Source organism: Exophiala bonariae, assembly GCF_035927105.1.
Source record: "Exophiala bonariae strain CCFEE 5792 chromosome Unknown scaffold_10, whole genome shotgun sequence".
Taxonomy (NCBI): Eukaryota; Fungi; Ascomycota; class Eurotiomycetes; order Chaetothyriales; family Herpotrichiellaceae; genus Exophiala; species Exophiala bonariae.
This window is the reverse complement of record NW_027042485.1, coordinates 967,124-989,966: the sequence shown is the minus strand read 5'-3', so window position 1 is coordinate 989,966 and position 22,843 is coordinate 967,124. Positions and strand designations below refer to the sequence as shown.

The 22,843-nt window shown below is 49.6% G+C and overlaps 6 protein-coding genes across 6 annotated transcripts; 3 read left to right on the top strand and 3 right to left on the bottom strand.

Moving 5' to 3' along the window:
* Positions 1–1,995: 1,995 nt before the first annotated feature.
* On the top strand, positions 1,996–6,375 carry LTR84_001627 (uncharacterized protein; the record flags this gene model as incomplete). The annotated part of the gene is made up of 1 exon (XM_064845250.1): positions 1,996–6,375. One exon carries the CDS (start codon positions 1,996–1,998, stop codon positions 6,373–6,375), a length of 4,380 nt encoding a protein of 1,459 aa, XP_064707508.1.
* A 738-nt stretch (positions 6,376–7,113) lies between these two features.
* Positions 7,114–8,942, top strand: LTR84_001626 (uncharacterized protein; the record flags this gene model as incomplete). The annotated part of the gene is made up of 3 exons (XM_064845249.1): positions 7,114–7,258; positions 7,318–7,335; positions 7,429–8,942. 3 exons carry the CDS (start codon positions 7,114–7,116, stop codon positions 8,940–8,942), a joined length of 1,677 nt encoding a protein of 558 aa, XP_064707507.1.
* Positions 8,943–9,897: 955 nt separating this feature from the next.
* Positions 9,898–11,106, bottom strand: LTR84_001625 (uncharacterized protein; the record flags this gene model as incomplete). The annotated part of the gene is made up of 1 exon (XM_064845248.1): positions 9,898–11,106. One exon carries the CDS (start codon positions 11,104–11,106, stop codon positions 9,898–9,900), a length of 1,209 nt encoding a protein of 402 aa, XP_064707506.1.
* Positions 11,107–12,879: 1,773 nt separating this feature from the next.
* Positions 12,880–13,918, bottom strand: LTR84_001624 (uncharacterized protein; the record flags this gene model as incomplete). Its single annotated transcript, XM_064845247.1, has 2 exons — positions 12,880–13,610; positions 13,861–13,918. The coding sequence occupies 2 exons, from the start codon at positions 13,916–13,918 to the stop codon at positions 12,880–12,882; spliced, it is 789 nt and encodes a 262-aa protein (XP_064707505.1).
* A 622-nt stretch (positions 13,919–14,540) lies between these two features.
* LTR84_001623 (uncharacterized protein) lies at positions 14,541–19,457 on the bottom strand (the record flags this gene model as incomplete). Its single annotated transcript, XM_064845246.1, has 5 exons — positions 14,541–17,235; positions 17,290–17,434; positions 17,491–18,242; positions 18,303–19,125; positions 19,178–19,457. The coding sequence occupies 5 exons, from the start codon at positions 19,455–19,457 to the stop codon at positions 14,541–14,543; spliced, it is 4,695 nt and encodes a 1,564-aa protein (XP_064707504.1).
* A 1,438-nt stretch (positions 19,458–20,895) lies between these two features.
* LTR84_001622 (uncharacterized protein) lies at positions 20,896–22,817 on the top strand (the record flags this gene model as incomplete). Its single annotated transcript, XM_064845245.1, has 3 exons — positions 20,896–21,770; positions 21,819–22,158; positions 22,212–22,817. The coding sequence occupies 3 exons, from the start codon at positions 20,896–20,898 to the stop codon at positions 22,815–22,817; spliced, it is 1,821 nt and encodes a 606-aa protein (XP_064707503.1).
* Positions 22,818–22,843: the final 26 nt, after the last annotated feature.

The following is a 22,843-nucleotide window of genomic DNA, read 5'->3' as shown; positions in this document are numbered from 1 at the left end:
TTTAACCGAGATGGAGAGATTTGCTTTTGCGACATATACAGAAACAAGTTAGTATTATCCAACATGGCATACTATATCCTAGCGGGACAAGTGGTTGAGAACAACTCAAACTTCAACCTCTAGTTGAGTCCCCCCGACAATGCTTAAGCCCTTCCCCGCATGCTTGGTTATCATCTGCCCCTAAAGATCTGGATTTGCAGACGGTGCCAAGTACTTAGGCAGCTGGAGTGCGTCGTGACTGCAGCGACCCAGCGAGCCAACTTGTTCGAGATACGAAGTAGCGGACAGAATATGGACAAGGCCCTCTCGCCATCACCCGGTAATGGTCACAAGAATGAACCATGATGGTTGCCGAGTATCCGGCAGATGTTGGATAACCGCCTTCTTTCTCAACTGTGACCATGAGTGATGACTACACTATTGATCGCTCCCTACGAAGGAGGCCACCTTGTGGACCAGCACGGTAAGAGCCGAGTCAAAGTTCGCCATGTACAACTTGACCTAAAAGTTGACGTTGGTCCGCTCACCCGCTATGCTCCGAACCACGGAATGAACCACAGGGCGCGCGGAGTATTTGGGTTCCTCATCTCAGACTCATACGAGTACGCCGCACCACTTGATTTCTGATTTCTGACCACACCGAAACTTGATTGGTCATCTTCAAAAGATTACAGTCAACTTGAACAGTCACATCTAGTCTATCAAGTCCAAGCCTGTGGCAAGACACGAGGCTACAATTACTCTTCTGTCAGACCCCGAGTCGGCTCGCAAGTACGGAAATCCATCGATAAAGCCAATGTTCCACGTGTTGTCAATGGTGGTCATACTTGTAAATGAAGAGGATGGCATCATGTCGTCTTCCAGCCGCGCCTTCCGTGAGTCGTGGGTCGTGCGTCGGACGAAGCACCCGATATCTCCTATCTTGGTGACCTGTTCGCCTCCGTCAATGTTCACCAAGACAAGCCCCTACTTTCAAGTTACGACTATTTCGTACCTCCAAGACAAAGAATGGCGACCGAAACATTGGTCCGGAGTGGTTGACCTACAGAGATGATTGGTTATCAGAGTGTGCTCGTCTACCAAGTTGTCATCGCATCGCGTCATTCTGTCCAAGTCGGTAATATTGGAACAAGATTGACTGGTTGTTGGGGACCAAGGCACACTCGAGCAGTCACAATGACAGTAAGCAAGCAATACACTCCACAAGCTGACACGACGTTGCAGCATGTCAATTACACATCAGAGATGAGGGTATTGTACGAGTAGGTCACGCTCAGAATGATAGCAAGAAGTGTATGTAGGCTTCGCTTACGAAATGTGTACGTGTGCAGGATGGGAATACTCGTACATACCTAGGTACTGATACCTCACCCACTGACGGACAAGTTGCGCGTTCATTTATTGGCATACGGAGATCCCCTTGAATTGTATCAGCCTTATTCTGATCAATGCAGAATTGAAGAGATCGAGAGATGAACCAATCGTTGTTGATGAAGGATTCTGTGGCCCGGTGTCACTGGGTGTGTCAACTCCCTTGAAACAAAAGACCACTTCCAACTTCCAAGATTGTCGGGACTTTGTTCCAAGTTTTAAGGATAGCCACCGCCAAGTTTGGCCTGGTGTGGCCGTTGGAGGCTCTTGGAGGGGCTCTTGGTTCCGAATAGGGATCGCTAAAGCCTGAAAGCCACGAAGCGAATGGCCGGGACGCTGATCCGGGCAAGCTGGGCAAGCCGGTAGCAAGAAGCAGCCACTCTCCGGGGGTCAAGACTTGGTTCTGGTCATGATGTGACTTGGACATTCACCCCCTTCGCGCCATAGTAAGAAAAAGTTGTCTGTACTCGTAGTGGTCCGAGGATTGTGGAGGCTATCAACGCGTTCTCAAGATTTTTTGCCTATACCAACTTATCATGTGTTTTATATCTATCTACTTGACAAGTCCTGGCCTGAGGATAACTATTTGAGTGTCTTCTCCATTTGGGCGCTCAAGCGTCAAAAATGCAGCAGCCCATTGCCATCCCCAGAAGCCACGCCACAGTTGGAGCTCCAGGCCTGCAGCATCAGCCACTAATGGCACCTCCAACTATTGGAAACCCAAATCCCATGCCCGCCCAAGCACCGCCGTCCACGATGCCAACGGCTGGGCCGGAATCTCAATCACTTCCAATCTTGCCAACGCAATCTCAACTTCAACTCTACTCACCGTCGCCTGTCCTTCCCTCGAGTCTCCCTCCGCGACAATTCGGCCCTCGTCCTCCAAAGTCCGAAGTCCAGCGTATCGAAGAAGGCCGACTGCCTCTGGTCATGGAACATCAGGAGATGCACCATCCAGGTGGCGGATCTTCCTCGGGCTCTGACGAAGACATCGTTCCTTCTGCTGTATATGGCTATGCTCAAAACTCGCCTTACGACCCGTCCGAGCCTGGTGTCACTTATACTCCCACCTCGACCATCTCTTCCTACACCCCAACATCGGGTTTTTCATCTGCGCTGAATTCGTGGAACTCATATGGACCAGGTCCTGGAACAGGTCCAAGACCACGAGGTGGCAGTGGCGGCGCGCCGCCAACAGCTATGGACAGATCCTTCTCTAGTGACCCCCAGAATCCTAGGCCGGGTGGTCCTTTACGGACGCCTTCAAACACCTATGCTCCTGCTCGGCGACCGCCTCAATTCCTTTCCCTAAACTCCGGCCGCGCACATTCATCACAGGCGATGCGGTCATCAAGAAGGGACCCTAATGCACAATACAAAGCTCAAGAGAAGGCCTATGTACAAAAAGTGAGACAGCAGCCGCAGGATTGGTTCGGCAATGACCCTCGGACTCCCAGCATTGGGTACAGCACTGATGACGAGACTGATGAAGATTCTCCCTCGGGAGAGCATCACTTCGATGACCCCTACGATGAGACTCTGATGTTTCTTGGTAATGAGGACAATCTCCAACCGTCGGAAGAAGAATTCCAAATTCCTGGCAACCGAGAACGACTGGAATGGCACTCGATGCTTGCATCGGTACTGAAAGGTGACGTGGTCAAGCAAGAGAAGCAGAGGTTAATCGGCACGTTGGAGCAAAAGACAAGATCCGAGCTTGGCTCGGAGATATGGCTTGGGGTCAGGGCTAAATACTATGGACGTCCGATTGCGATGCAGAAGCGACTGATTGAAGAAGCCCGTCAAGATCTGCCACCCGTGGTTGAGAGCATCATTGGTTTTGAGATCAAGGGTGAAACTGTTGTCGGCAAAACGACATTGGAACAAGTCCAGGAAGGAGTTGCCAGTATAGAGAAGTGCGAGTGGCTCTACTCTTCTCGGCAAGCCCTGGAGACAGCTCATGGCCGAGCGGCCTCTGAAGCATTCCGAACCAGCTGTGATGCGATTTTCGCCTGGCACAACATCACCCAGTCTATCAATACCGAGTTGGGTCTACTTCAAGCATGGGTGGGAAATCCAGAGCTCGATTTCACCAAACAGAAGCACCGTAATGGGAGTGGAGGTGATCTGGCCGATGAGTCCTCTTTCATCGACCGCATTCTCAAGGAAGATGGACTCAAGTCTCTGCATAGTGACAAGAGCATGTTGAAAGGAATTGGAGACGTCATCAAGAAGGCCAAAGTAACCCTGATCCAGAATGCCGGAGCATTCGCAGCTCGCCATCTGCCTCCTTATATTGAAGAACTTCTGACCCTGGTCAATTTCCCTTCTCGACTAATTGTGGAAATCATTCGAATGCGGCTCTCTTACGCGAAAAAGATGAAGGAATCTACTCAACAATCCATTCTCATCATAGACCAGATGATTGCACAATTCCAGATCCTGATGAGACTTGCTTGCCTTATAAAGAAGGAGTACGTCATGGTATCAAATCCGGAACCTGGTTGGGATTTACCTCCCTGTATAGACGAGGCGTTCGATTCTGTTATTGTCGATGCCCTAAAGTTCTATTTCAAAATGCTGAACTGGAAGTTGAGTGCCAACAAGAACACATTCCGAGAAGCCGAAATTCTGGAACAAGAATGGGGCTTTTCGAATGAAATCGGCCGTCACTTGGAGGGCGGAGATATCGAGGTCGCCGAACAGTTCAGCTCGTTAACAGCAAAATCGTTACTCCGGTTGACCGGCTCATTTGAGCGGGAACTTCGAACCAAGCCCGATGAAAATCCAGTTGAGATGGAAAAACGATACAAGGCCATTCTTGACTCGGTCCGTGTGCGTCAAAGAAAACTTTTCCGATTCTCTCGAATCCTACGGCAGCGCTTCGAAAATGCAACCGAGTTCAACCTTGGGATGGATTCACAACAACTACATGACTTTACTGAATCTCTCCTCGTCTCTGGTCATTTTGTTGCGGACATGGGTAGCAATAGCCCCAAGGGCGTTCTGTTCGTGGCATCGCCTTCACTTTGGAACAGACCCAAAGAAATCCAGTCCATTCTCGGGACGTCATTCCATGCGGACGATGCCCCAGAAGATCCATCCAATCCATACATTTTGATCATCAGACCAGAAGACGACATGCAATGGGAAGGCCCAAGAATGGAAGTGGATGTCTTGGAATTGCCCAGTGATGTGAGAGTCGGACGGCTGAGACTTGTAGCTGACGGTTCATCTCAACGTCTGCAGAGCGCAAGAATTGAATTCGCCAATGCAGTTGGACGTGAGCTCGATGTGGTCATTGAACAACGAGCCAACCTATCGCGGGTCAATTTGGAGCTAGGAAAAATCAAGAAGACCACTTTCAAACTGTCCAATACCATTATGGAGAGTGTGGAAGTGGTTCGGTCTCAAAACGGCGGGATTGCAAGTCCAGAGCTGATACAGTCTTGTTTTGCGTTTGCCACCGAATTCGGAAAACGATCTCTCACATACATGGATGCTAATCGACGTATGATGAACAACTTGAAGCTCACTCGATTGGCTCTCGACTGGGTCAGCTTCATTTGTGATGATTGTGATGCAGCCGATAGGAGGACCTTCAAGTGGGCTGTGATTGCATTGGAATTCGCCATGGTCATGACGCGCGGACGAAACATCCTGGACATTGGCGAAGAGGATTACAAGCGGATCCGAGTCAAGGTTGCTGGCTGCATGTCTGTATTGATCTCACATTTTGATATCATGGGTGCGAGATCGACGTTGGCAGCACAACAGGAGAAATCACGTGCCGAAGCCAGTTCTGGACTCAACAAACGACTCGATTACACCAAGCTGAGAAATGACGACGACTGTGCTAAACAGATGTGCGAGCAACGCATGTGGCAGCTGGAGGAGATTGATTCAGCACGTGAAGAACGCGGAACCTCCAAGACCAATCTTGGTCGTGTGCTCGAGGGCGCGAATGAGGCTGATCGATCACTCACGTTCTTGTCGTCTTCTGCCACCAATATCACGATGAGGTGGCAACAGGGTCAATTCGTGGGAGGCGGCACTTTCGGATCGGTCTACGCTGCGCTTAATCTGGACACAGGCACGTTGATGGCCGTCAAAGAAATTCGTCTCCAAGATCCTCAGCTTATTCCGACCATTGTCAAACAGATCAGTGATGAAATGGGTGTCTTGGCTGTGCTGGATCATCCAAACATTGTATCATATTATGGCATCGAGGTGCATCGAGACAAGGTGTACATTTTCATGGAATATTGCTCGGGTGGTTCCGTTGCCGGTCTTCTGGAGCATGGGCGTATCGAGGACGAAACAGTAATCATGGTCTACGTCTTACAGATGCTGGAAGGGTTGGCATACTTGCACCAAGCACAAATAGTACACCGTGACATTAAGCCCGAAAACGTCTTACTGGATCACAATGGGGTTATCAAATATGTCGATTTCGGAGCCGCCAAGGTGATTGCTCGACAAGGACAAACCATGATGGCTGCTGGGGCGGAACCTGTTCAACGTCGAGAAGGGGAAACTGGACACGGAGCAGGAGCTCCCAGGATGCCTCAAAAGACCATGACGGGAACGCCAATGTACATGTCTCCCGAAGTGATTCGAGGTGATGGACCAGCAACCCGATTTTCTGGAGCGGCTGACATCTGGTCATTGGGTTGTGTAGTCCTTGAAATGGCCACGGGTCGTCGGCCATGGTCGACATTGGACAATGAATGGGCCATCATGTACAACATTGCCCAAGGCAACCCGCCACAACTGCCCTCTGAGGATCAGCTCAGTGAGATGGGCATTGATTTCTTGAATAAGTGCTTCCAGAGGGATCCGGCCAAACGAAGTACAGCAGCTGAGTTGCTGCAGCACCCCTGGATCGTAGAGATCAGGCGGTTGGTGGTTGATGAGCCTGAGCTGCAAACTCCCAGAAGTGACGTGAGCAGCTCGAGCGGAGGTGTCTCGTTGCCCAGTCGACAGCACTCGTCTGCCTTCTGAAAAGGAAGCGGAAATGATGAGTCGATGTGGAAGGTGGATACTGCTTTCTAGTCCCTGGGTACTGTTGGTGTGTTCTTTGTGTGACGAATCTCCTTGTACTCATATAAATTATCTACCTACATATTTTCTATCAGGTGGCGGAGAATGCTCTCGAGCACATGGATTAATAAAGAGAACTGGGTCAAGGTGCGTAAAGCACTTGGACTCGATATTACAGGACCGAGGCACTCAGACACCCACAAAGTCTCCGACATATACGATGTACGTGCTGCTACCCAAGTTGCTCGTAAGTCGTAAGTCGAACTTTGGTCTTGGCCAGTCTCCAAGGTTTGCCGCAAGGCACTCCTACAACTTTCAGTGAGAACGTCTCGTGATCAGATGTGATATGCATGGATAAATGTTCAAACTGACGGTAGTTAGTGCTTGCGTGGCTACCAGCCGACCTTGCCAAAACAGGGCACCTTCCCTAGCCGATGTCATACTTGCCTAGTGCCAAATTGGTCAACCTGGTCCGAACTTCTGCTCGGTGCCTGACCCGCCTCGCCGCTGCCCTGCCAGTGCGCGGTTAGGCCTGGCCGGCCAGGACTCACAGTGAGACTCCCACTCAAGGACAAGCAATTCTTACTGTACACTCATACCCAGATGGGCAACGCGATGTGATTGTTCTTTCGTTATTCCACTCCTTTCAACCGTTCTTTCTCCACATCCCTCACTATGCGCCTCTGCTAGACCAACAACATGGCCAACCACTCTTCCCACGACTCCGATCCCTTCGCGGATCATGCTACCATAGAGGATGAAAGAGAAACCATTGTCGAGTCCACCCTTAGTGTTGGTCGCAATGCCACCCTGACTCTCGGCACCGATTCTGTGATAGTCCTAGGTAGGTCATTGGTGCCAATTCCACTCCAAAGACCATGTTGTTGACAGTCTCCTGTACAGATGAGGGGATCAGTGAAGGTACGGGCTTTTCGTGCTTTGGGCTACTGCCACAAAGTATGTCGACTGCATGGCCGTCCTCTTTTGACTGCGGCGACTGAGTCTTCAATGTAGGAACCACAAACACCCGTTCCATTCCCTACTTCAACATTCTCTGGGCCGAAGTAGTCAAGAACGATCTCACCATCCGGTATGCCAAACCTACCTCGAAATCCCCCCGCGGTCCCGTCGCAGTCGCCTACATCAATTACACCCTTGAGAATTACACATCTGCCGAAGACAAAGCCTCAAGATGGGTCCAACGATTACTAGCCCGCTCCTACGGACACTCGCAACGAAACAAGAGAATAAAACTCCTAATCAACCCATATGGTGGTGTGGGAAAGGCGGAGAAGCTGTACTCAAAAGAGATCGAGCCCATTTTTGCTGCTGCACGTTGTGAAGTTGACGTTGAGAGAACCACCCATTCCGGCCACGCCACAGAAATCGCCGAGAGGTTGGATATCAATGCCTTTGATGTTCTGGTCAGCGCCTCAGGAGATGGACTTCCCCATGAATGCTTCAATGGCTTGGCCAAGAAGCCCAACGCTGCTGAGGCGTTGAGAAAGGTGGCTATAGCTCAGCTGCCATGTGGTAGTGGTAATGCTATGTGTTGGAATCTGAACGGCACCGGAGAATGCAGTACGGCCGCATTGTGTATTGTCAAGGGCATTCGCACACCTATGGACCTAGTCAGTGTCACTCAAGGCGACAAAAGGACACTGTCATTTCTTTCCCAATCCCTGGGAATAGTGGCCGAAAGCGATCTGGGCACCGAGAATGTTCGTTGGATGGGCGAGTCAAGATTTGTATACGGATTTCTGATCCGTCTCCTCGGAAAGACACTCTATCCCTGTGATATTGCCGTCAAGACTGAGATCGAAGACAAGCAAGAAATAAAACGACATTATGCTCGTGAAAGAGCCAAAGCACAGATACCCACTTCCATCTCTCGTGCAGATCTCGACACTCCCCTCGATGCCTCTACCAATCTCGGTCTCCCTCCTTTACAATACGGCACAATCAACGACCCTTTACCAATTGGAGATGGGTGGTCACCCCTGACACATTACCACAACCTGGGTAATTTTTATTGTGGAAACATGAACATAATGTCCGCCAATGCACCCTTCTTCCCGGCATCGCTTCCTTCGGATGGCCTCTGCGACCTTGTCACGATAGACGGAGATGTATCACGTCTCACATCTCTTGACCTTCTAATGTCCGTCGAAAAGAACACCTTCTTCGACAAGGACGTGGTGCGCATTCGCAAAGTAAAGGCTGTTCGTCTCATCCCTAAATTTGGTCGACACGTGCAGAAAAGTGAGAACACGGATCGACAAGGCCGCTTAGGGCAACTACTGGATCGCTGGGGCGTTTCTGGTGAAGGTCGGAATGCTAACCGAGATGGCGGCTACTTCAGCGTTGATGGTGAACAACTCCCATTCGAACCATTTCAATTGGAGTGTCATAAAGCGCTTGGCACTGTGCTGAGTAGACATGGCGGTGTCTATGAAGTCGATGGACCCAAAGGCTGGGACACCATAGATATAAGTGGTGATGAACGCGGTAATTCCTTACCGAGATAGCCTTGGTCCCGCTGTCCTTCTCATCTTACTGTCTTTCAAGGATGGAGTTGAAAAACATGTTGAATGCCAAGCAAAGCCGGCAGAAACGATGAACTCAGGAGCTCGACGATCTCTCTAGACAAGACTCCTCGCCAGACTTCAAATCTACTTACGAATGGAGAAAAGTCACCTTCCAGCGTCATTCAATCCTATTTCTACAATGGCAACAAACACGAAAAACAACGCTTATCATTTGTCCGGATCGATTTGATCTCCCTTGCACTCGAGCGACTTGGTATCGAGAGAACCAAAATGTGATACCCCACAGCATAAGAGCAGACACCTTCTCCTAGTACAGCAATACATGGCTTTGTATTTAGCCCTACCGCGCTCATTTTTCGGACATGTCTCCGAGCAGATTTATATACCCCAAGGTGGAACGGCATGTTTTGGATTTCGGTCTTTTGATTTACCTGATGGGTCTCTTGTCAGACTTGCACAGACGTTATACATATATGTAGTGACAAACTATGGTTGGAGAACCACCACCCACGAACATGACAGTGAATACCACACGTGCCTAAACGATGGGACGTAGTGCTCGGTGCTGCTAGATGTGATCGACACAAAAATGTATCAACCATAACCTGCTCATCTTCTGGCACATCCGACACATAAATTTCACTGAGCGCACAACCTCCTCTCATAACATGAGCTTGATTCAGATATAGAAATCTGATTGATTCAAAGAGCTCATTGACGTTGGCTAATTAGAGTATCGAATCACCACTTCCACCACGACAATCGCCATAAAAGGAGCCGTTGCGTCTGCCTAGGAACCCAGTATGGAGTCAGGCCAATATTCCTCCCCAGCACAGAAGCCTATCCAGGGGGCAACACACCATTCAACTCAGCACCACCAGCTCCTCCGTCATCTAATTGTTATCATAATCATCGTCATCAAGACAAAGCAAAATCACGCGAAACCATTCGCCTCCAAAAACCGCGCAATATGCTGGTACGTGGTCTGGGCCGAGTATTCGAAGTTCAAACCATGGCCAGCCTTGGGGACGATGAAAGTCTCGTAGCTGCGAGAACTGGGCACGAACGCCGCGACGCCCGCGGGGATACTCGCGACGGCGGGGTCGCCGGTGGCGAGACAGTCACCGCCGCAGAAGGGCAGGTCGCGCTCGCCGGTGATGACGAGGACGGGGCCGGAAAATTGGCTGACGCCGCCGATGGCGGAGGCGATGGTGAGCAGCTCGCCGACCGTGACGGGCTGGCCGAGTGCGCCGGCGGCGAGGTCTAGTGCAGAGGCGGAGAATTGGCCCGGCGAGAAGAAATTCGTCTGAACGGCGGACGGGTTGCCTGCGCCGAAGTAGCCGGCGGCGTACTGCGAGGCGAGGGCTGGGATGCTCGTCGCCGACACCCAGTTGCCGCCGAACTGGAAGAAGGGCAGAAAGGACCCGTTGAGTCCGAAGCCGGTGAGGATCAGGCCGTCCGAGAGGTCGGGCGACTCGCGCGCCAGCTCGAAGCTCTGGATCGACCCGAACGAGTGCCCGACGTGCACGTATTTCTCGAATGACGGGAGGGCCAGGCCGGGGATCTGCTGCGCGCGCGCGAGTCTGGTCAGTTCCTTCAGCGCGGCGATTTCGAGCGTTGCTTGGATCTCGTTGACGGGCTCGCCATGCGTCGAGGCGCCGATGCCCAGTCGGTCCCAGGACAGTGTGGAGAAGCCGTGCTCGCCGACGGCGCTGGCGACGTACGAGTAGTTGAAGTCGTTGAGTGGGATGTCCCAGTATGAGCGGTCGAAACCAACGCCGTGGGTGAGGATCTGCAGCGTTTTGGAATTTCCGTTCAAGGGTGCGCAGTATGTCGCGGCCAGGGTGTAGTCGCCAGACACATCTGCGTACTCCTTAAGTATCGTGTGGCTGTAGTTGTGGCCTTGTTGCGCGAGGTTGAGAATGAAGTTGGTGACTTCGATGTTTGTCTCCGGGGTTGCGACGTCGAAGATGGCATTGCGTGCGCTGATTGTCACTGGGATGGTGAGGTTCTGGCACTGGAAGTTGCGGTTGGTGCTGCTACTGCTATCAGGCCAGGTAGGGATCGCGTTGACGGAGGTCGTGATTGTGAGGGCAACAGCAGCAATAGCTGCGACCGCGCGGGTGAGAGATGAGAGCCCCATTGTCGCAAGCCAGTGATGGATGGTCTGGGTAGCTAAGTTGTTAGATTGACAGATATGTGAGGAAGAAATGATCCGGAGAGGATTCTTTATATATACTGAGAGTCTGAATATCACTTCAATGGACGTTGGTGCTCCAGGGAGTCTAGTGACAACTGATCATCATACTCCAGTACATTCACTCTGCTGCCTCGGTGACACTTAGTCTCCTGCCATGGGAGGGCTGGGGTATGACATCGCGTGCCATGCCATGCAATGACAACCCTGAGGATCAATAGGAGTCCGCTCTTTGAGACGGCCTCGCAGGGCCATGCCCAGGTGATCGAAATAAGCCCGAGACCTTCACTTGCGCTGTGCTGCGTGAAATGCCTCCACAGGTCCCTTGTTCACGAGAACATGAATTTGGCATCTCTCTCGCTGCTTTGATAGTCTCCCTTAGTCAGTCGTGACGACAGGATCCTTCACCGATCGTCCACAAGTGGAGTGCGATGGCGTTGCAGGCTAAAGTCTATGCCAGAATGAGATTATATTGGGCCGGCCTCGTCTTGTTGATTTTGGATTTATGCTCTTCTCAACATAGTAATGCTGTAGGGCCGAAGACGGTCCCCGTTTGGAGCTTTGAAGGTCAATTAGCGGGTGTAGTGTTGTGGTGGAAATGCCCGGCGGTTCCGTGGCTAACAAGCAGCATTTGGCCTTTCCGCGGCGGCGTGTTCAAGTTGGGCGGACTTAAAGCTTGTCAGACTGCCTAAGATTTTGCTACAAACCAGTCCTCCGACGATATTCATCTCCGCTCCGAAGGTACCTTCCTTCTTCTCTCCTATAAGCACTAGGCAAGGAAGAATATTTAGTGGAAGTGTTAGATATTGTGCAAACTAAGAGATCGCTAGAGGGTGAACTAAACAGGAGAAAGCTGATGATGCCCCTTCTTGGCTAATATGCTCAGAAGTCTGACAAATACTTTTTGTATGGACAAAGATGGTGGCCAACCTGAGATTGAGAATGAAATTTCAGCAATTTGTTGATGACATATCCACGATGAAATGATAGGGCTTAAAGGGCTATATCAACGCAGATTGTTCAAGAGGTCAATAATGTCGCATCACTTCTACTTACAATGGCCTATTTGTCAAACATAAAATGTCATGTTAGGCTAGGCTTGGTGATCGACACCGAAGTCTCCGCCTTTAACCAGGTGTATTTTGTGTGGGGATTGTGGACCGAGCTTATTGTTCCAAGGAGAGATTCTTGAATTTGGAATTATCATATTGGCTGACTGTCCTGCATCTTATTCAGCAATCCTTCGCCCCGTAGAGTACTCGGTAGAAAATGGTCATTATCTGCACTCTCGGCTAGCCATTTCCAACCGCGACCGGCCTGCGACGGGATTGACGAGGCTCTTGAGTTGTCCACCTACTGGTTGAATGGATCAGACCCAAACCTGGCTATTTTGGGACGCCGGACGTGACGGCTTGTGCCTGTCAGTTCGTGGCCTGTCAGATGTGACGTTCCAGACAGCTCGGTGGGTTTGCTGGATGAACCTGGTGATTCAAGTCACGGCCCTCGATCTGGGTGCAACAAGCTCCTATCAGCTGTTTGGTATCTTTTCGTGACAGCATCGTAAACTGGTAGTTTCCTTGTGTTATTTGCTGGTGTCACAAATTTGATATTGCCGTAGATGATAACAGCTACGCCTCTTTCCTGAGGGTGACTTTGGTTTTCGATATCAGTGACCATGGTCGTCAGAGCATTGTAACTTCGAGATGAACGGCAATTGTCTTATAAGGCCTCTTGGAATGATTTCAATGACTCCTTTGCTCTTATCTTCACACCCTTGCTCAAGGCCTCTTTGCTGATCTTCTCCACTGGAGACATAATGAGCGTTGCAGCATCTGTCAAAGAGGCCTCGAGGCTGCCCTCACCGCCCTCCTTCGATGAGTCTTGTCCCTCCCGTGCTGCAGTGAATCGTCCCACCAGTTCATCAGACCAGACGTCAAGCACGTGAAGCCTTAACCCATCGGGTATCTTTCGGTCTTGTGGACTCAGCGGCCATGTCTCGAGTACTTGGACTTGTCGGGCAACAGTACTATGAGATTTTGACCTTGCTTCCGATTTATCCGTCGAAACTGCAGCAAATAGAAGGCCAAAAGTCTCCCGTAAGAAGAATCGAACTAGCAGCAAGATCTTGTTCATACGCCATTGATCGATAGATGCCCACTCGCGACAGATGGTCTCCCAAAAGGCTGTTGTCCAGGTGTCAAGCCAGACACCATCCTGGCTGTCAGACTTGCTGATGTCGTCGTCCTTGGCGGCAACTACCCTAGATAAGCTGGCGATCTCTGCAATAAGATTCTGTACGGATACTGCGTTCTTGCTGTCATGCATGTAAACCGCAACATATAACCCTCGCCATAGTTGCAAGGATTGGGTCGGAGTCAATGGTGATGTGGCAGGTCGTTCATCTAAGTGTGACACAATTGTCTTCAATGCTGATCGTCTTATGGATGACTCTGTATCAAGAATCAGTTAACCGCATCTTTGTAAAACATTATCACGTAACCGTCAACGATCCCACTACTCTGAGATAATGGGATCGGGAGTCGAAGTGTAAGGTTGCAAAATGTCAACAATTGGTATGTACGTCAACGCCTGAACACTGCCCGCTCCGAACGATCTTGGGAAGGGCAGCATGAATTCTCCCCAAGAATTTTGGGGGGATGGCTGACTTGATGGTCGTCTCTATGGGAGTGAAGGACTTACCACTGCTTGCAAGATCTTTGACTGGTGGTATCGGTAGACTCTCTATAATAGCAGCCATTTCGTAGAACCCTCGAGTTTCTGCTGCTTCTGAGATGACTCTGGTTGATTTGACGAGATTTTAAGGAAAGCCTCAATCGCTTTTAGGAAACACAATATATCTCTAGAAGGATGGAACAAGGCGGAAAAAGTTGATTCCACGCGAGTCATCATTGGGTGAAGTATTATCTTGGCATGGCTAAAAATGACTCGCGTCAGTAAAGCTCTACAAAGCTCTACCTTAACTCAAGCTGCACTCCTTGCCTTTCTCCTACCAAGTACGAAGTTCTCACTTCCCATGCTTAGAGGTGGGAATTCAAAGGCTCTGCTAGGAACGAAGCGTCGTTCTTTTGTTTGACTGCGAGCTCTTCTACTCCATTTCATGTCTATTCGAAGTGATACCAGATGACTTCAGAGAGATGTGCTTGGAGCTTATGGTTTGGCTCCAATACTGATTTCACGTCATACCACTTTAAAATCTGCATCTACCTGTTCTTTCGCCAGATTAAACTCTTCCTCGGTCCGGATGCTACGCTCTCTAGAGCCATGCCTAGTCGGTAGACTGTATTTTCTGGCGAACCATGATTTGGACTTCGAAGTTCTCTCGTACTCTGACGTAGATGGAGAATTCTCGTCTCCCAATCCTAATGCCCCTGGGCCGCCCTGTAGTACTGGATCAGGTCGCCCAGGCATTCCTGCGTGACTTGTCCGACATGCATCGAAGTAATATTATGCTCAACTGTTGATGGCTGTGAATAGCATAATCTGCTGTCTACTCCTAGTCTCTGACTGGGAGCTGCCTTGCGCACTGAGATCGCGTTCTTGTTCGTCCCAGGCTCACCGCTGAGATAACAAGGCTCGGTATCGGACATATGGATTATGGAGTGATTGTTGACCTCTTCTTGATCTACCACACCGTGAGCATTCCTAAATTTATTCAGGCCTCTTCCAGTGTATGTATTGATCGGAATGCAAACACAGAAGCTGTGTCCTTCGCGAACTACCACCATTCGCCTGACGTAACTATAGATACTTTGACCATATTTACCTTTCGTCAGAACCTGTTGGTTGCTAGCATAGCCTTTATAAGTCTTAGGCTGATCGAAACTTGTTTCGGCGTGTGCTAACGCAGAGAAGACAGCTCCAATTTTGTAAAATGATGACGGACGGCGCTCATATTGCGGGTCAAGTCGGCCTGAACCTTGAAGCAGTGCAGTAGACGTACTCTCATTCGTTACCGAAATCCCTGCGTTGGACAGCACACTAATACTTTCATTTCTGCGTCTAGAATCGTCCGAATCGACAGTATGTGCGCCTGGGGAAACGTCGAAAGCTGCTTCTGGTGAGGAACTCATTATCTGCTCAACTCCCCTCAAGGAGTCCGGCAGATCTAACCAAAGACAAGCCAGGACATCAGTCATATTCCACCGCTCCATAGGAGCCGCCGCCAGGCAATATTTGACAAGCTCAAAGCAGTCGTCTCCGCCTCTCTCTGTCAGTAGCTTTCTGTCCCAATCGCCTGCCAAATTTGCCATCAAAAGGCGTGGTTGAAAGGTATTTTGAAATGGTAAGCTTCCGACAACCATTGAATAAATGCAAACGCCATATGCCCAAACGTCGAGTTTTGGTGATATTATAGGACTGCTTCTTGCCGACAACGCTTTGAGCAGCTCAGGCGCTGCAAAATCCAAATTTCCTTCAGTATAAAGAGCGGCAGCCATGTTAGGCCTCTGAGGATAGCCCTCAGCCGGTTTCTCTGTCCATCTCGCCAAGCCGAAGTTGCAAAGTCGAAGGAGCCCAGGCTTGTCGGCAAGGGCACTTTGAACGAGACAATTGCTTAGACAGACATCGCGATGCACGATCTTGAGCTCGTCATGCAGATATCTCAGTGCTGAGGCGAGTTGAAAGCTATAGCTCTGTGCATGTGTCAAAGTGATGCCTTCTCGGTGTGCCCTGACGATATCAGAGAGATCCCCTCCTTGATTAAGTGGCATAATGCAGAACCAAGCTTCATCGAGCTCATACACCGCATCCAATTGAAGAAGGTGGGGGTGATCAATGAATCGCCATAACTCAACCTCATAACCAAGCTGGAATTGAATCTTCTCGTTATCCTCTGCTGGAACGTCAGTGATTCTGGTGCGGACAATCTTCACTGCAACTCTGCGAAATTGTCCTGCGTCCAGATGCGTAGCTTCTCTGATGATACTATACCCACCATATCCTATCTGCTTTCCAAGCACATAGCCATCTCCAACTTCCTGACCCTCGGCATCGATCTCGGGGGTCGGTTTGTCGTCGGGGCTGAACGTGCTCAGGAATGACGATGCAGCACTGCGAGACGGCCCAGCACTTTTGTTGCCGATGGTTCGATAGCTCCTTTCGGTTCTGGGCGGAGCAGGGTTGTCATTTCCCTCGCTGCGGTGAGAGCGCAACGCCCTGGGTCGGCGCAGGCCACCGACCTGAGAGGAGGAGATATCTTTGTCAACGGTAGCATTGGCAAGAGCTTCCGCCTCAGTTGATACATTTTCGAGGGCCCCAAGAGCTGTGTGGCCGATGGGAGATTGATCGCTTGCAAGAACATCATGATCGTTCTCTGGGTGGTTCGAAACTAAACCCAAATTTGCGTTTTCCTGTTGTTCTATACTCATCTTGCTCGAGCTGGCAGCATTCGTCAAACCAAGCCTGGTGATCTCCTCCTGTTCTCTCGTCATTTGCCTCGACTTCGTATACCAGACAGTCCATGCTGCATTTGCTGCAGATATCAAATCCCGTGGTAACCTCGGCTTCGTAGCATAGACTACTTGCGCTACACGTTCCTCATAAAGCTCGTAAGATGCCATACTGTTTACAAATGCGTGAGACTCCGAAATGGTCATTTCTTCAATGAACACTTCCTTTTCTGACACTTTTGGATGGGGTTTTGATGATGTCAACCCTAACCCGGTGAAGTTTAGAACCGAATCTGATAGAACTTCTTTGCTTGTCGTTTGGGCAACTTGTTCAAGGACAGGGTTTGAAGATGTCGTCAGAAGAAGAACCGAACCGTGTGCGCAAGCTGGAATGAACTGTCGTACATCCTCGGGACTATGACGCTTTAGCTCCTCATTAATATCCATGACAATGAGCCATCTTCCATTTCCTTCTCGACTAAGCCACTGTCGGACATATTCTTCCTCGTCAGAAGGTAGCCAGCACGCGTGAGCAATTTCAGAGAAAAATTTGGACCGGCTAATGAATACCATGTCAAGGTAAGAGGGAGAAGAAACCCAGAAAATCGAGATATTTCGGTCGTAACGACGCAGCCTGTAAACGAACTTGGTGGCAAGTTCGGTTTTCCTAGATCTCGGTAAGGCTAAGAAGCTCCATGGCAAGGACTTGTCATGCACTTACCCACTCCCCACCGGTCCTGTGAGTAGACAAAGTGTTTGAAACCCGGGGTTTCCCCTTGCGCCCGATAATCGGAGCGCAGTGAGCAGCTTCCGGAACAGCACAGGGCGGTCAATGAACTGAAGGGGCTCAAGGTGAGGACACATGACTGGAAAGAAGTGGCTCTGTCAATTTTATATCAAAAGACGAGGATTCGTGACATACATGGGTTTGGTAACTCGGGCCTGGTAAGCTGGATCTTTGTGAGTGCAGTAAATAGCCAACCCCAGTAGCTGTTCCTAGACGGTTGTGTAGCAGGTAGCTTTTCATCGAGAATTTTCTCTGGGTTCTGTTCGAGAAGGTGATCAGGAGCACTGCCATCAATTTCCAGAGCCTGCCGGCTCAGGAAGTCTACTTCACTGGTTGTGATATCCAGATCTGTCGCATTCGACCCTGTAGAAGAGTTTGAGGACGTAACAGATCCTATCGAATCTTGCTCAGAAGGGAAAGCTTCTTCGGGCAAAGATCGTAGGGCGATATCTTGAAGGTGCTCAGCAATATGTTTATTGAGCTTGCTTTTCTCTCTCATTGCATTGGCTTCATCTTGGGGATCCTTTCCACCTTGCTCCTTTCCCGACCCAGCTCGATTTGGATCAAAACCCGGTAACCAACCACACAGAGGACAATTGATGAACATCTGAGCCGCAGGTTTGCCGCTTCTTTTCGTGATTATTGGAAGCTGAGACTTTGTTGCCACTTTGGGATGCATGTCCTTCATGTGGCTGACGAACTCTTGTTCAGATGGGAAGACTGCTGGTGAGTCATGTTTAGCATTACAAGCCCATCGTACAATTGTCTTATTGTGCTCTGTTTCCATATGCGAAAGCCAGGCTTTCGTGTCAGTAAATGTTTCATTAGGTTGCAAGCATTTTTCCAGGAGACAAACGTAAGGCTTGAGATCAGATTTAACATGCTTTCTATGTTGCAGACATGCTCATCAGCGCTTTCCTGGTAGATAGGCTCAAGGAAGAACGAACCTCCAATTCTCCTGCTCGGCAAACTCCACCGGTAACAATTGCCGACAGCAAGAGCACTGAAAATGCTTCGACGAAGCCGCCGTTTTTGGAGGTGGTGGATACTTCAGCCTCACTCTGCCCGCAATAAATGAGCCTGCAATATTCGGAATAAGAACTTCGGAACGATCCTCGCCAATAGCCGGTAATGTTGACTGAAAGAGCCCTTTTTCGATTGGAGTTGCTGCTGTACTTAGTCTTGAAATTATGGTACCGTCCGACTCTACTGGGGTAGAATTTTCAACCACTCCTTCGAGGTTGATCTTTGAGACCCCTGATGAAACTTGATCGACAACAGATTCTCCTGTTGGAGCATTGCGATGCTCAGCGTGTTGTGAATTTGGATTAGGAGTAATTGCACTTAGTGATTTGTCGTGGTGCCTGGCGTATATGAATTGACTCCAGCGCTTCATGTTGCAGTCAACAAGTCGCTCAAATAAGGGACTGTCCAGCTTGAGATCCCTTGCGATTTCTTCTGTGGTCGATTTGTGGTCTCTGAAAATTCCTGACATGCGTATTGATTTGAGAAAGTCGTACATATCATCTTTTGTGGTTTTGAACTCTGGGCTATTCTCTGCAAAACGCTCAGCCCGACGATCCCGATACTGTGTACCTGATTTCCGAATGGATATTGCAAGCGTTGTGAGGTAGCTTATTGCCATTTCCACACTCTCCGTTAGCTGAGAAATGGAAATCTGTGGCCCAGAATCCCGTACTCTATGTGAGCTGGCATTGACCGCACTATCAGAATGCGGCATTGTTGTCTGGGCTTGAGATTGAGATTGTACTGTCCGTGCGTGATATTAATGAATGCTTCAGAAACCCTGGAGTTGGCTTACATTGCTCCAAACTTGTTTCCAGAGATTCGAGTAGATCTTCAAGAAGTAACCGAATATCTTGGTGTCCCCGTAGGCGATGATCTGCCGATACTGTACCTTGTGCGAAGACACCGATACTTGATGTCCAGAGAAGAAAGGCAGCTAGCTGCCGTTCTGCCCAGCCTACCTCGAGCGATGACCATCGCATAGACGCGCATACTTTTAGTAGGTCGAGGCTGCGTCTAGAGCGCTCGAAGAGAGTGTCCACGATTACCGGAGTGCGACCAGGATGCTGGGCCATAATGGGACTCGACGAGTATCCAGTCACCGCCAAGCGTAGATCGAATCATTTGGTAAACGGAGGGGAGGGCAAAGGTCGATCTGAATCTTGCAGCGCTTGGCCATGACCGGTATGAGGCGTGGCTAAGTGTCGTGGACATTCGAACTCCAAGGTGCAACTTGCTCGTCAGACCCTCACGATCAACTGCATGAACACCATCTTAATATCAAGAACTGTCATTGATCGAACGCGGTTTCACATCATTCTGAGGCTGAAGTAGACTTGGCACTAACTTTGACATGTTTGACATGTGATTCTGGATGAGTGACCATTCCATATTCAGCCTAGAACTTTTTAGTGGCGAGGTTACTGCAGGTAGCGTCGAACTAGCATCTGGTTTAGAACCCGACATCTGGTCTGCCAGTTGGAGGATGAGGCTGAACATCTTCCCATCCGGATTCCACGATTTTATCGGGTAGATGTGTTCTCTTGGGAAGATCCGCGTTGCGGAGGACAGTTGCGGCCTTTTCGAGAATGTCGTTACCGGAATTGCTCATCGGGATAATTCCCGCCTTTATGGAGAGCGCCCGCGCTCTCCGAAATGGGGTTTCCAGTCCACATGATTTTCAAGTTCGCTTCCGCTATTTTATGACTCTCATTGCATCAGAACTTGAGGTGATACTCTGTGGTCGAACGCCAGATCCCAACGAACAGTCACTGCTCGAGGAAGTCGCAGAGCTACTTGATCATTTAGTCCAAGAGGAAATAGTACGTCCCCAAAAAAGGCCCAGCCAAGGTTTCGGTGGCTATTTTGGTCCTTGCTGATATTTAGACGCCGGATATTGGCAAACGTTCTTACCCAAGGCTGTGTATCCTGAAAAATTTACCACAACCTTGCAAATTCATCAGATACAGCCAAAATAAAGACGACCAAGAATACCTTCTGCGGCGGCTTCGTCGCTGTTCCCAGGGCCTGACTGAGGGCCATAAGCGGTCAAATATCCAGGATTTCGTGCCTGAGGCGGCCAAGGATGACTTGCCACAGAATATCTTGAGTGAAGCCAATCTGATCCAGGAACTTCTTCAACAGTACTGGACATGTGATTGTACGACGCTTTCTCGCACAGTGCAATTGAATCTAGCTAGCTTACGGTCACCCCATGGCAAGGATGGATCTGCAAAGTTTGAGTTACTCTTCTCGGGCTCGAATACCAGTTTAAAGTGGCAGGAGGGAGAGATATTCGTACGGCCCAAAGAGTCTGAATTTCCCTTCACGATGTCTGCAGCTTCATACTGACGCCATGGTAGGGGTAACGTGACGTTTGCACAAACTGACTCCTTTACTAAAGTCCAGCGAGAGACAAACCTCATCACTGTATGTACTGGTGGGAAGCCTACAGAGTTCCCAACAATTTGTCGCTTCATCAGGAGAGGGCTTAAAAGCACTTTTCGTCTATCAATGGATATCGAGCAGAAACATCTTCGGGTTGACAAGAAAGCCCATCCCAAACAGCTCTTTGTCAATGCTGGACAGGGAGTGCCACTGTCGACTATCTCGTCTCTGATCTCCCAAAAGGACGGCCAGGTAACAAAACGCGACATCAATGGGCTATCCCTTGTCCTATCACACGCGCTTCTTCAGCTTTATGACGAGGACGCCGCCGAAGGACTCTTCTACTGGTTGAATCCGCATTGGCAAACTTGCGAGAGAACCCATATCTTGCCGCAATGGACAAATTATGTTAACTTCCATTATCATGGAAAGATGAAGCCCGGGAAACTCGACTTTCAAAAACCATATCTGTCATCGACGATTAGTACCTGCCAACCAAAAATGGAACTCCCATTTGAAGACATTAATGAAGCACAACATCAAGCTCCTAGCGTACTGGCCTTGGGGAAAGTGCTTTTAGAGATGCAGCTGCTTCAACAAGGCTTAAGCATTGACCCGGAAATTGAGGAAGAGGATTCAGATAGTGATGATGAGGGCGGCGAAAACATTAACTCGGACTACACACACACTTCCAATTTACTGGAGCGATACCAAGACAAGTTGGACCCATGGTATTTCAAAGCCATTGATGCCTGCCTGAATCCAGATCCTGCCGAGGAAACGGACATCAGACAATACATCTACAAGAAAATTGTGCGGCCACTAGAACACAACTATTACTTCAACTCTGCGGCCATCGAAAACGCACAGAAACAGCTCGATGAATTGAAGGCACAACCCCAAGTTGCCAGATCAGATTTGACCATGACCTGTGGAGTAGCCGAAGCTCGTCCGTCCTGCCTCTATGGCGATGACGACGGACTGCCCATGAATGAAGAGAAGTAAATGGCCTCCACCACGTTTTGGAAGCCACTACTAACCTGACATAGAGTCCAGCAATCACTAGAGTGGTTTAAGTGGATGCAAGATGTTCACACCAGACTGTCTACTCACCGCAGCGAGGATAAAGTCAAAATTGCCGTCCTCGACACGGGTATTGAGCTCTCCGATGTGCAGCGGGATATTTACGACAGAAATGATGATATGAAATATAGAAGTTGGGTCGATGTCGGCGGAGAAAGCATGGAGGATAGTAAAGATGAGGTGGGACATGGCACGCATATTGCGACACTATTGGCGAAAATAGCTCAGAACGCCATAATTCATAGTGCAAGGGTTTTCAAGGAACGAAAACCGAACATGCAAACAGAATTGAAGAATGTGGCTAAAGTAAGTTGAGACAGCACCAGAACTTGAGACTTTTGATTGACTCCTCTCTACAGGCTATTCGATATGCCGTTGATATATGGAAAGTCGACATCATCGTCATGTCATTTGGATTCGAAGAAGAACAAGATTGCGACACGAAGGAACACTCAATCCTCAAGGCCATCAGATACGCATATCAAAGTGGAGTCTCGTTATTCGCAGCGGCCTCCAACGACGGCAACAATCGACCCGACCATGTTTGCTGGCCTGCTCGGGCGCTTGAAGTCATTTGCGTCCATTCCGGTACCGGAACTGGACAGCCCTCGACATTCACACCTGGTCCCCACGACAACCAGAGAATAATGGTCCTGGGTGAGTGGATCAACGCAGCCTGGCCAGCACACCTCAAGTCACCTGGTAACACAAAGTATATGAGCGGCACGTCCTGCGCGACTCCGATAGCGGCGGGCATCGCGGCAATCGTGCTCGACTATGCGAGGAAAACTCTGTCTCCCGAGAACTGGATGAAGTTAAGACGGGTAGATGGCATGCAGAGGATGTTTGAGCGCATGAAAGACCCACGAGTCGATAAATATTGGTGGATCCGACCATGGGATTTCTTCCAGAAGGACAACTCGTGGGAATGGATTGACAACGAGATCAACAAAGCCATAAAATGAAATATGATACTGATATTTCCCCCAAA